Genomic DNA, 14027 nt, shown 5'->3' with positions numbered 1-14027 from the left:
ACAGTGTTAATTACAACAAGTTAAACCCTGAAAAATGCTTTTATGTTCACAACTATACAGGCTTGCCGTTGCAGTATTATTGTTGTTGAGTCTTTGTTTGACATACAGCGGTTCCCTGGGTGAAAACAGCAGATGCTTAATACAGGCTGATGTTTGGGTAAATTGCAGAAAAACAGAGCGACGGCTAAAAATCATGAGATTGAGGCAAATAGACGATGGAAGGATTTTTATCTTCTTAGCATTTATTCTTGGGAATAAAATATGTAACGTTGTAACTTATAAGAAAAACAGCAGCGTCCCTGCAGAGATGTTAATGACGACAGTCATATTTCTATAAATAGTTTTTCTTTTGTGATAGAAAAGTTTCAGTTCAATTTAAAAAAAAAAAGAAAAAAAAAAGACAAGACTTTGCTAGTTTGAGGGAAACAACAAGTTCACACGATTCTGGTCTTAATGATGCTCAGTGCTTGCAAAACAAATTTATGAAAGTCTGCAGTGTAGTCAGATTTATTCCTTTCTACATACCTGGCAGCTTTTTTCAAGTCTGAACCAATTAGAGCTGACAAGCTCCACCATCTGCAGACACAGAGAGTCACACATGCATATCGACAGACACTCTTAGAGTCAACGCTTCACCTCAAACACAGAGGCAGCACGGATATATATCATAATGAAACTGTTGTATTTAAACAGGGGTGTCAAACATAAGGCCAGTGGGCCAAAATCGACCGACAAGAGACTTCAATCTAGAATGCTAAAGAACAAAGTAAATGTAAAAAACTTGAAAGAAAACAAGCTTCTGTGGTAGACAGCAGCTAAAGGAGAAGGTTTTTTTGAATATTTGTGTGTATTTTTCATCAGAAGGTTTCATCAAAATTGGCTTTATGTTGAGATTGTAGTCATTTTCTGTAGTAGTTTGGTTTCTGTGAAAGTATCGACATTTCCATCATGTAAACTCTGCACCACAGCAAAGAAGACTTCAGAATTTAAAGGTTATTATGGCACAGTTGTACCGGTGCGGCACTGAAATGTGTTTTCTCCACCCCTGCTCTTTAACACTGTGTTTCAGAGGGCTCCCCGTTCAGCTGGTGGCTCGGCGGTCCGGGTCCCGGGCGTGTGCAGACCTACTGGGGTGGAGCTCAGCCCGGGAGTCAGCAGTGCGCCTGCGGCCTGCAGGGCGACTGCGTGGATCTGCAGCATTACTGCAACTGTGACGCCGACCGCGCGGAGTGGTACCGACTCTTATAAATACATGCACATAATATTCATTTTTTGCTAACGGAGTCATGACATGTTCAAAATTGATTGTTAAACTTTCTGAAATCAGGAATCCAGTGTGAGCAAACTATCGTTTCTTACTGCAGGGAAATGACTAACAATATTGAGGCGAGGTGTGTTTTGAATAGATTATTTTTTTTTAAGAAGCTCAAGAGACATTTTCAGCAGCACAACCTCGCGGATTGCAGAAAAGAAATGAGCTCTGATGGGGCTGAAATATTGTAGCAGAAAAGATCTGACAGCTTGAAGACAGCCAACAAGATGATTGGTTTAAAAACATGTCAAAATCAAACTGACTGTGGTAAACAGCGAGATCACTCAGACTGAGTAAACACCCTGGATATGTACACACATCTCTGTCTTGACCCCTCTTTCCTGGATACCAAACGTTTCTGACAAAACCTGCTTGTAACTTTGACCGTTCAGAAAAAAAAAAAAAAACAACGGATCAAATGGGACAAATTGAGCAGGAGGAAAAGGAGAAATAAACAGTGTCGAGCTAACCTTATGTTGCAGGCAGTTGTGTGCGTGCCTCGCTCGCTCCCATCATTTCCCAGTCCAAACTGTTTGTGCAAAGCCAGCTCTATTTTTACAGAGCGGAGCTTCTACCGCTGCTCCTCAATATTTCATCAGACTCGGCGAGTGCTGTATAAGCTCCCCACAAATGTATTTTTATGCCCAACTTTCCTCAGGAAGGAGGATAACAGGCAGATAATCTGGAGTGCATCGAGCTGAATGTGGGCGTAAACGGACAGGCGCTGCGTTTTTTTGGAGCGAGCTTTCAAAAGAAAAGATTCGACTGGCAGGATGTGGATATTTTGGTTTTAGAATAGATTAATAAATGCACCTACTCGTGGTTATACTGGCATCATGTGGCAATAATCACACAGGAGTGAAAGCGTATGGTCGCCAAAGGGTTCAATGGGAAGTTTTGGTCTTTATTCCTTCAGGACTGAAGACTCGGGCCTGCTGATCCATAAGGAGAGTCTCCCTGTCAGGGCTTTGGTGCTGGGTGACATCAAGAGGCCCGGGTCGGAGGCCGCCTACCGGGTGGGACCACTCCGTTGCCACGGAGACAGTAAGTTCTCGTCATCGCCTGCAGTGTTGTCACTAACGCGCTACTAATTAACGCGTTATTTTAATCCGATTACTTTCATTTAGTAACGAGCAATCGAACGCGTTCATCTTTCCACACCAGTAATCTGATTAAAGTTAGTTTCCTAAGTGACTGTGCGTTACTGCCTCATAATATATGTATAAGTGAATTTCTAACAGAAAATGTTTCTCTTGCATTTGGGAGTGACGTCGCATGTCACGTTTTCCCAGGAGAGGGTCATGTATTCACGACTATGATTTAATTCAATTCATTTCTTTAACCCGTTCGGCCGACGGACTGACAGCTGTGCGCGACTTCACCAAGTGTAAAAAGTGACTAAAGTGCTGCGTGGATTTTTTCTTTCAATTGTGTCTCAAACAAGAAGCCTTAATCTCACTAACTGAATGCTGCAGCTGCACTTTGACCACCGAGTGTTTGTTTTATAACAACTTTAAAATCCAGATGCAATGATTCGACACGCCCCCCTCACCCGCACCTCTCTACACAAAACGTAACAGAACGCAAGATCCGTCTGCTCCACCGCAACATGTTGGATATCAAATGAAACTAGAAAATCTACACTTTAAGACGACACCAGGCAGAATATTCTCTGAGCCGACCAGCTCCCGTCAGTGGCAAAACAAACCCAAAACCGATCTTCACATTTCACAGCCAGCATCTCAGATCACATGTTTCTCACACACTTCCTCAACAAATCTCACACCAAACACAACATGTTTTATTTCCTTACCGTTTTGTGGTCATTTTCCATCTATCCGCGCTCCTCTGACCAAAACTAAAATCATAATCCTCTGGAGTAGTGAAAGAGCGTCATGCGCCAGAATTAGATGTGCTGCCCCTTGTCGCCATCTTGTGGGCCTGTCGTTAATTTTGGGAGTTTGAATAAAGTTTATTGACGTTCTATGTCTTGCAAGCTTTCGAACGAGCCACATGACTGAGGCCTCAAACAAGTAAGGACGAACTTTGAGGGGGACTCATTGTGCTTCTCAGAGAACTTCTGGAACGCCGCGTTTTTCGACAAGGAGACTTCCTACCTTCACTTTCCCACCTTCCACGGGGAGCTGAGCGCAGACATCTCCTTCCTGTTCAAAACCACGGCTCCCTCCGGGGTGTTCCTGGAAAACCTGGGCATCAGAGACTTTATCCGGATCGAACTGAGCTGTGAGTATCAAATCGAACATTTCAAATGAAGTGTTTCTCTGATTAGCCGGACATGTTGATCTCTTGATAAAGAGCTCAACTGGTCTTCATACTGAAACCACCACATGATCCAGCACGGCCCAGCCAGTTTAGTTCTGCAATGCAAGTTTGGTCCACTAGTTGGTGCATTGAGTCACTCAGATTGTTAGTCCAATGTAGAAGCCAAGAGACTTGGTCCATTGTTGTTTATGTGATAAGCAGCGATGCATCTTTTTCCAACTGGACTCAATCTGAACCATTAGAATTACCAACCAGGAAGCATCGTGTATCGACATAATTTGAGATTTATATAGTGCCTCGTTGAATTGAACACAGAAGCTGTAACCCCTTCCTGTCTGTTTACCAGAGTTACTGACAGACTGTGAATTTTATTTAGCTTAAGGCCATGTTTTTTCCTTCTTCCAGATCAATTTTCTGCCTGCAGGCTGCAGTCAAATGTATTTTGCAGTCACATACCTCCACCAATAATGCACGCCGACCCACAGAACAAAACAAAAAACAAGATTAAACCCAGAAAAAGAAACTCCTGAACTCCTTTTTTTCTCTCCCTTACCCTTGTTTTTAATTTTACAGTTGTTTTATGAACTCTCAGAGGCATTTTCACCCTGACCTCTCATTAATCTCCGTCTCTTGTGGAATACACACATTTATGGGCACCACAGTGGGTCATTGAGATTATGACTGTAATAACCAACAGGGTGTTATTCAGTTTATGAGCGCCATCGAGCTGTGGCTGGGTGTTAGATGTATGTTTACAGCAAACCATAGATTGTGTCATTTAAATTATAGCTGTATTACCCAACAAGGTGTCCTTGTGCTCGTACGGTTATGACAGCATCACAACATTGCATTGAAACACACATTTATGGGGCCGCAATGCTGTGTGTCATTTATTGGGGCTTGGACAAAAACCTTTTCAAAGCTCTTTAGACTCGCTTTACCTCATTTTTTTTTTTTTCTCCAATTCAGATCTTTTGGGTGTGTCGGATTTTAAAGGAAGTTGTTTTATGTATGGCATATAAGGGTGGCACACACAGAATCTAATCCAGGAGCACTATAACCAGCAGCGTCGCTCCTCAGGGAAATCATTGTCAGCGCGGTTGTTGCAAACTCTGAATACTGCCGCTCTGCTTCCGTCTGCCCCACATCGCTCTGCAACACTGTGGCTGAGACCCGAGAACAAATTCTAAATGAAGTTAACGCAGGACGCCGGGATATTGTTTCATCTCGTTCCACGCTCCCACACTCATTCATCGTCACTTTCAAGCAGCGGATACTTGAAGGATGGCGACCCGCTCTGTCTGCGCGCTCTTACATATTTTCCTGCTGACGTAGAGAACAGGGAGAGCGTCGCCGGCAGCCCCCGAGAAGTAAATACAGACGTTGAGCACTGAGTAGCTGTCCGTGGTGCTGAAGAAGGGCTGCGTCAGCACGGCCGAGGAGCTGGCACCGGTCCTAAGTCATGACGCCGGAGCACAGAGGGGAAATCCACTGACAGGAGCAGGGGGGAAATCTTCACATCCTCTTTTTCTCTGCTCAGCAAAACATCTCATTCAAAGCACAAAAAGTGGAACATGAATTCGTGGAATGAGCAACAGAATTTGATATGTAGGTTGAGCCCTTGATTAATATTTGATGCCAATGAGAAACAGTGTATTCTGCTGTTGTTCTAAAAAAACTATGTCACCTTTGGAAGAAATTTTACAGACTATTTACCAAGTGAAAACAGGAACGTTACGGAGCATTTTGTGTGTTCGTTTACATGGCAACGATGCTCGGAGCCTATGGAATAGACCTTTTTGAAAACGCTCTGTTCAGACGGAAGAAGGACAAAAATGCATTTTTACTTAAAAAGTTGGGTATACAGGCTCTTAGTTTATCTCCAGACTCTGATGTCAAACTTTTCTGTCCGAGAAGACTTTCTACAGAGATTAGACCTGATTTCAACTCCATTTGTGGATCAGAATTTCCTTGTAGTACAAAAACGTGACTGCACAACCACTTGGTTTACTAATGCTGATACTTAGTCTGAGGCTTCAGTTGTTTGTTTGAATATGTGGGTACTTAATACAGTGGAGTGCGTAGTGGCTATTTGTCTTCAAATGAATCAATATTTGACTTAAATTTCAAATTGCCACAGATGCACCATGGGTTGTGGTTTACGCAGGCAAAAGAATCATTGTCCACAAGAATTCCAGTGAGTTTCATCTTAGTCTATTTCCTGACACAAGCAAACAAATAGGAGTCTTTGTTTCCTGCTGCCTTTCTTGCTCTGGTAAAAACCGTCGGCCCACCCAGGTGCATGCTGGTCCTATGCCTGCAACCTCTATAAATAAACTCCAGGTGCTCGTGGCAATACTTAAATCTACAACATAAACCCAACAAAAAAATAATATGTCATTTAACCCAAACCAAACGTGCAAAATAAACAAATAATAAAGCTATAATATACAAACACTAATAAATAGTTCCTACAGTTCATATCAACTGAAAAACTCTATTGTTCTGTACAAATAGAAAAAAAAAAATTATTTTCATTTAAACTTCTGTATATATTGTATATATGCCTATTTACAAATGTAAATGCATACACGCCTACTGGCATATGGGAACTCCATGAACTTCACCAGTTGAACAGCACATACTAAAATCAGTATGCAGCAGAGCTCTTCCGACTACTTTCAGACTTAACTTTGCACATTTCTGTTGTTCTCCCTGGTTTTTCACTGTGAAGACACTAAAGCTGCTTCACTTTGTGCAGGGACTGTGAGCAAACAAAAAAATCCAGCCAAACATTTTAATTGGAACGAAGGTTGTTTCAACACTCCAGTACATTAACATTATTGTTGTTTTATGAGCAAGTCCTGTGTAGTTCTGGCTTCATCTTTAGGCTCATTGCCTTGCTGGAGAAAGATTCTTTCCAAGTCACAGGTTACAGACGGCATCACTTTTTCCTCCAGGAGGTTTGTTGCGGCAGTCGTTTCTCGATTTGCTTGAAACACTCACCTCGGGTTATTTGTTAGTAGCAGATGAGCAATCAGGTCCTCTGATATGCAACAACAAACAATCCAAAAACAAATAGCATTTCAGAATAGAGTGGAGTCAAGATATATTAGTGCTAATACTATTTAAGGCTGTTTAGAGAATCGCTGCCTTCCTGATTCGTTTCAATGACGACCCGTGTCTTTTCGCGCTGCTCAGTGCGGAACATGGCAGTCCTGAAAGAAACACGATCCCATTTTACTCTGTCTGTTGCTGTCTTGTGAGAGCCGCTCAGCCAGAAGCTTTGCTGGCTTTAGTGTTTGTTGTCTTGCGGCGAAAGAGTAATTAAAGTTGCTTCCAGCGAGGCTGTCTCTACACTCTGGAGTCAAACCTGCCTGCTTGTTAAGGAGCGCCTGTCTGGGTCTCCCTTTGGAGCTGCTGGAGGAGTGGGGGAGGGGAGGGGAGGGGAGGGGAGGGGAGGAGGAGATCTGTGTGGAAACATCATGTTTCAAACATGCCGTGATGAGTGAGGACCGAGTCCAGCTGCACTTGGCAGGAAACACCCGTCTCTTCAAACCAAACCGCCAGGAGAGCTTTCAGCCGAGATGTCTCACTCTCCGTAATTGAGATGCAGCAAATGTGCGGTTTGCATGAATCGAATGTCGACGTTTGACTTTCTGTTCTCAGCTGAAGCGATGCATGAGCAATAATTCTGTCCCGCTTAAAGTTAGATTTATTATCGTTTGTGTTTGGTTGGCATTTCATTTGTCTCTTGAAAGTTTGGCAGCGATTATTACAAATATCAGACATAGATTCAACTGTAAGATGAGCTGTTAAGCACGAACTTCCAACTTTCTTTTCAGTGCTGCAACAAATATTGAAAAATAAGTGTTTTAAGTTTACAGTCTTTGCAGAATAAAAAAAAAGACTGTTCCTGCTGGACACCAGTGGTAATTAGGACACGACAGGATTGTGTAAGTTTAACCTTTTCTTTTACCTAAAGTTTGTGAAATATTACTTTTTAATCAGTTTTACACATCCCAACTGATTTATGATACATATATATTACATTTAGAAATTCTCCTCCAACTGGTTTTCAAAAAAATTACATAAAACATAAAATAAGTAGGTTTTAAGGTCTTTACTGTACTGCAAGCAGTTTTGTTTTTTCAGGTATTCATTTTTTCAGAGCAGCTCTTTGTAACAGTTAGCCACACTGAAGCTGCATAACGTGATGAATTTAACAGGAATTCAGTGACAATAACAAGGGTCACAGGTTACAAGGAAAGTGACAAAAACGTTTCTTTTTGACATAAATGATGCAGGTTTAAACCGTCCTTCTCTCTCTGTCCTCCATCCAGCCTCCACTCAGGTCATCTTCTCCTTCGACGTCGGTAACGGCCCGCTGGAGGTGCGTGTGGAGTCCAGCGTCCCGCTGAACGACAACCGGTGGCACCGGGTCCGGGCCGAGCGGAACGTGAAGGAGGCGACGCTGCGGCTGGACGACCTGCCCGTGGCCACGCAGGAGGCTCCGGCCGACGGACACTTCCACCTGCAGCTCAACAGCCAGCTCTTCATCGGTGAGGAGGAAGAAAATCCCCCACAGTTTGAAGGTTATGCTGTTCAATAAGACGTCTTCGCTTTTGATGCGGGACTCCTGCTGCCTTTCTGTCCACACGTATCGGCTCCCGTCAGGGTGGGATTGTGAGGAGGTGTAATTAACGCGCCTGATGTCCGCCCACATACTTGAGGAAGACGTTATTGTACCAACTGCTATTAATTGAACTCTTCCAGCTGAGGTCTTGGTTTCTGACCGCTGAGCAGTAATCACATCCAGCAAACAGGCACGCATCAGAGAGCATGTGGTGTTCTGTGCCTTAATCTGTAAATTAATCTGGCCCTTTAAATATTTCATTAAGGGGTGATGGGGGGGGGGTGTCATGTAAATTAACTGTTGGCACTCAGTGAGCCTTTTAACTACCGACGTGATCGATACTGCATCCCTGTTTATCACAACGCCATCGTTTCACGTCTCCAATCTGAATTCTCAGTTTGACCTCTGTGTCAGTTTGTAGATCTGCAGGGGAAAAAAATAATAATGAAAATCCATCATTTATTATCAGGGTTTATCATTCTGTAAATATTATGCATGTCACTTCATATCGGCAAATACACAGTGGAAGGAAAACAAGCCACCAAAGGCTGATGGGATTGGACCAAGGCGGCGGCGGCGGCGGCTGCAGGGAAATTGAGGTGCATATTGATTTGCTCAGTGTGTTTAGCCGATAATCCACTCTGAATAGCCGGCAGGTCGCCGCCGTCCTCCGAAAACTGCACATGTTTACCTCTGAATTATCAGCGGAGTACACTGGGAGAAGCAGAATGGCGTTGTGTGTTTGAACGGATATGTGTTGGTGTTATTTCCTGAAAGGATTCCGTAATGGGTGTTCAAAAATAGTTGGCCTTGATTTGATGCGCAGGTATGAAGGATCTCCTCCCCGGTTCGGGTGTGAAAACAGCAGCAAACTGTAATCTGCGGCGTCCTTGAGGAAGGCAGCCAGTGCCTGGACTGTGTGTCTGGATTTTAAATATAAAGTACACAATGTGTTTGGAAAGAAGCGTCCGCATCGGTTCAGCATGCGTGCAATCACAAGCCAGAGCAGCGCTACGCGCAGTGCATGAATATGTACGTCTAATTCATATCGATAATCCCTCCTTCGATAAACACATAAGCAAAACTGCTCACTTTTGTTTGGATCTCTAATCCTTGAATGCCTTTTGAATAGATAATCTTTGTAACCGCATGCCGTCCACAGATTTATTAGTCATTGTACTTAGTTGTATGAATTAATAAGGCACCGTTGTCATATTTAAATTCATAAGCCGTAATTCCATAAACAGTGTATTTATGAGCCTTAATTATTCCATGTGCGGATTTATAAGGCAGCAAATTGCGTTGTTTCGATTAATAACCCGTGTTACTGCCGTCCGGACGCCATAAGACTGCTTCTCTGGTTTCATCATTGCTATTTGTAGGTGTAAAATATCCCCACGCAGCAGTTTCAAGTGAAAGATTTTTACATTCATTGCACATTACATGTGGTATTGCCTGGTGCGGATAGATAAGACGGAGTTTATTGGTGCTGCGCTGGCATCAGTGTGTCTGCACATTTTTATTCAGAATGCCTAAAACAAAGACACGCGTTGTGTTACTTTTCAGTCATGGAAAAGCTTGAACGTCGTCACAAACCCCAGAGTAAAAAAAAACCTTTGCATCTGTTGATATATAATAATAATCAGCAACAGTTGGACATCGTCTCGGATCGTTTTAAAGGCCTGCAGTATTTGTTGTTTCAGTGGTATTTTTGGCCGAGCTAAAACTAGCTGCGAACATCCAATTGAGTGCTTCGAAAACTGATCACAGAAGGAATTGAAGAAAGCAGGCCACAGGATTTGTTTGGATTTATTTAGAATAAAACAAAGATAAATTTAACTCCAAATGAAGTTTTGACTGTAGATTTGTACCACAGGCCCCATCTACACAACACTTCATGGAAAAAAATGCAGAAAGCTGTCGCATTTACAGGAAAAGTTTTTAAAAAAACATCCGTCTCAAAAAACGTTGTGTTTTCTGTTGAAACATTGTCGTGTAAGCGGGACTGGAGCGTGAGACTTGTATGTGGCGTGATGGTGGCTCTGTTCAAATGGACGGCCACTGTGATGCCAATTGATTTAGCAGTGAATGAGTACACTGGAAACACATTTCAAGGTAATTAAAATCAGTTTGAAGAGACTTTTAATGAAAATAACAGTCCTATTTTTTAACCAGTAGTTATATAATACATGAATGTGAAAATTTACTGCACATTGTTTATATTTCATTGAAGAACTTGCGTTTCTTTGCAAAGAAAGAGACTGCTCCAGACTTTTCCGCCAGCCTCAATCTCTTTTCTCCATTTTCTGAGCCTGCAGGTCGGCGTTCTTTGTATTTTAAGCCTTTGATCTCCATTTCGCTAATTGTTTTCCATTCACTCCCCTGTGGTTTTGGCACTGTACGCTTCAGTTACAGTGCGCGCTCGCACCAGGAGCTCACGCTGGGAGACCGCGATCGTCTCGTTAGTACTGTGAAGTTACACATGAGAGGTGAAATTCTCACTGATCTCTGAGGTCTCTGTGATGAACCTTCGGTCAGAGGTGGAGTTTGTCTGCGTTTGGCTTTTTTGATCTTTACTTTGATCTCGGCTCCAAAAATTCCTCATTATGTATTTTTTAAATGATCTCACAGCTTCACACTTACATCCTACCAGAACTCTGCTCAACTGGTGTTGTAACTGAAAATGTAAATCACAGGTGAGGTCAGCCATCCACCTATCTATCTATCTATCTATCTATCTATCTATCTCTTAAATATGATTTATTCCCAAACTTGTGAGCGTTCCACTTCTGTGCAACACAAATCTGGTTTCTATCCCAGTGTCCTATAATCTTTGAACAAATTTAGTGAAAATGTGCAAAAAGAAAATGTGCCTTTAAGCCCATTTCACTTTTCCATTACTTTGTGATTATTGAGAGACGAGCACGCCATGAAAAGACATCATCAGAGAGCGTCTCTCTGCCAGAAAGCAAACAACACACTCGCACATTAATGTTCGCTTCTTCAATTAACTCCACAAAATTTCAGTTTCTTAGTGACCCTAAACACATCTTACTTTATCGTCCACCGTCATTTTTTTGTGAGCATGCGTGTGTATACGTGTGTATACCAAAACAATTTTAAAAAGCTGGAAATGAATTTATTTAGTCTATGGTTTATACATTTTAGGTTTTCTTTCACTTGTGTTAACTGTCTGGATGAGGACGGCGAAGCATCCTCTGAAGGGATCGTTCAAAAGTAAAGTGAAAAAGTCACATTCGGGAAATGACAAACCCATTAATACAGCAGTGCTCCGATGCCATTAGCTTTGTTGGTATTAATGGAGCAACTTGAGCTTTGGTGTTTTTGGCCAGGGATAGTTTGACTCACTGGGATCGATAAGAGTGGAAACTGCAGCTTTTGTACCAAACTGAGATCTAACAGAGCAATTTATCACTGTAGGAATAAAACCACCAACATGTGCTTCACTGTTTTAGACCCAGTTCTTTGCAAAGAATTTCATCATTTCTTCTGTTTTAAAAAGCAGCTCCAGCCAGGCGTGTTTTTAGAACTGTGGCGGTGAGTAAGTTCCGCTGGGCCGGGTTCTTATTGACTGCGGTCATCAGCATCCATTATGCTTTCTCCGCGGCTTTTCTGGAATAATCTGTGTCCTAATTAGCATCCCCATTATGGCGTTTTGAAAACCTTGGTTGAATAAACACCTCAGCACTAACACGCGCCTTGTTCAATCACTTACAGTTTTTGAGGCTTTTAGAGGAATCGAATGGAGCCTCGATTCATTGGTGTGAAAAGCGCTTGCCGCTGAACAGCGGGAAGTTGTCAGCTTTGAACACGCAGAGCGCAGGGCTGCCTCGGATGAACTGCGAGGACAATGCCGGCCCGCCGTCTTCGCAGAAACGGGCCTGTGCCAACACATAAAAGAGATGTGTGCACGCAAAGGCGGACGTGCATTTATCATATTGTTCAGCTGTCTGCAAGATCCCGAGCTTTGCAGCCAGTGTAAAGATGATCTACAGTAGAGGCACGAGCAAGAAAAACTATCAAATATTGGAAATAAAATCTACCCTCCTGCTCTCCACAGAGACACATGACCCAGCACTAATTCATCCAGGCTGCAGGCAGCTAGTTAGCCAGTCAGCAGCTGATGAAGTGCTATATAAACAGTTTGAGAGACATGCGACGAGAGTTCTACCCCCCAAACCAGCCTTCCATCTACAGCGCGTTGCCTTCTTGCTCTTTCATGGTTGTGTCACCTCATAAGACGAGAGCTGACAGTTCAGAGCTGCTGGGGGAGCCGAGACGACGCGTGGATCTGTTGGAGATGACAGGAGGGGGGGGGGAGAGGAATGAAAAAAACCGACAGAGAGAAAACATACGGACTTGTCAACATCGCAGGAATAAAAGAAAGGCTCCGATCCGACAAAGAAGAGAGACACACAAGAGGCATGTGGCCTCTTTGTTCTCACTTCGCCGCAGACTGCTTGTGTTATTAGCAGTACAGCACTTTACCACCAGAGTCAACATCTTCAAACATCTGTGAAGGGCTTTCAAAAGAATAATAAAAGGTGTTTCTCTGCTTCTAGGAGGAACGGCGTCCAGGCAGAAGGGCTTCCGGGGCTGCATCCGCTCTCTGCAGCTGAACGGCGTCACTCTGGACCTGGAGGAGAGGGCGAAGATCACGCCCGGGGTGAGACCCGGCTGCCCGGGTCACTGCAGCAGCTACGGGTCGCTGTGTCAGAACCAGGGCCGGTGCACGGAGAGGGAGAACGGCTTCCACTGCGACTGCAGCCTGTCGGCGTTCTCTGGCGTCTTCTGTCAATCAGGTACAGGCCCAGACAACCTCGACTCCTACGTTAAAAAAGGACTGCAGGGGGGATGTCACCGATTAAAATTAAGCTTGAGATGAGACACATTTGATTTGCTCTCGTCTTCAGTGTGAAAATATATCGTTTTTGACTCTTCATTTCAGAACAATTTCTCATTTGCTCATCAAAAGTTTTGAAATCGTCTATTTACACGAAAAGGAAACAACGTAGTGAGAAAGTCAAGCTGTTCATTGGTAATCTCGGTTTTTGGAATGAAAACAGACAAAAATGTCCTTAGCTGCCTTCCTAGAATCGACGGAGTATCAGCACCTCCACTCGGACCTCCTGGTTGGTCTTGGAGCGGCTCCAAAGTTAGCAGGGAAAAAAATTTGAGGGAAGCAAAACACATTTCTTAAAGTAGATAAGAGATCTGACAAATACAAGACGTTTGGGAGGAAATCTATTTCTAGACAAATATTAAAACAACTAAAATAGTCTTAAAGCTCTGCCAGTTACATCTCACACACACCCACACACCACTGACGACGGCCGCCATTGAGGCACTTTGGGATTCAGCGTCTCGCTCAGAAGCGCTCGCTCAGGGTGGGATGGGCAGATTGGAAGGTGACCCCCTCCGACAAGCGGATCGCGTCTGCCTCGTTTCGATTTCACGATGCATTTATTCAAAGTGAAGTAGCTTTTGATGATGTTTCATCATCAGAGATAAACTCGCGGCGTGTATACGGCTGCAGGAAGACTTTATATTCCACTGACGCCTTTGTCTTCATAACACTGACACGAACTGGAAAAGCTTGTTCGCTTCAGTTTAACAATCGCTCCTCCTGCCTTGACCCCTCTGTAGGAAACCCGTGTTGCCACATTGCAACATGTGGCACACTGTCTCATTATGCCTCCGTCCCTGCCCTTGGCTTCACACTTGCTTGTAGAGTGGAACATATATATCCCAGCAGACAAGGTTAAATCTGTTGAT

The 14027-nt window shown here is 43.4% G+C and overlaps 1 protein-coding gene across 1 annotated transcript in view; it reads left to right on the top strand.

Moving 5' to 3' along the window:
* The window catches only part of LOC115405105 (contactin-associated protein-like 4), a 106912-nt gene that overhangs the window by 75547 nt on the left and 17338 nt on the right, over nt 1–14027 (top strand). Inside the window, exons 14-18 of the mRNA XM_030114563.1 lie at nt 1070–1232; nt 2229–2356; nt 3386–3556; nt 7939–8157; nt 12815–13054. Of these exons, the coding sequence (XP_029970423.1) occupies nt 1070–1232; nt 2229–2356; nt 3386–3556; nt 7939–8157; nt 12815–13054 (921 nt within the window). The remainder of the gene's footprint in view (nt 1–1069; nt 1233–2228; nt 2357–3385; nt 3557–7938; nt 8158–12814; nt 13055–14027) is intronic.

Source organism: Salarias fasciatus, chromosome 18 (genome assembly GCF_902148845.1).
Source record: "Salarias fasciatus chromosome 18, fSalaFa1.1, whole genome shotgun sequence".
Taxonomy (NCBI): Eukaryota; Metazoa; Chordata; class Actinopteri; order Blenniiformes; family Blenniidae; genus Salarias; species Salarias fasciatus.
Note: the sequence above shows the minus strand (reverse complement) of the source record. Positions and strands in the feature narration are given on the sequence as shown.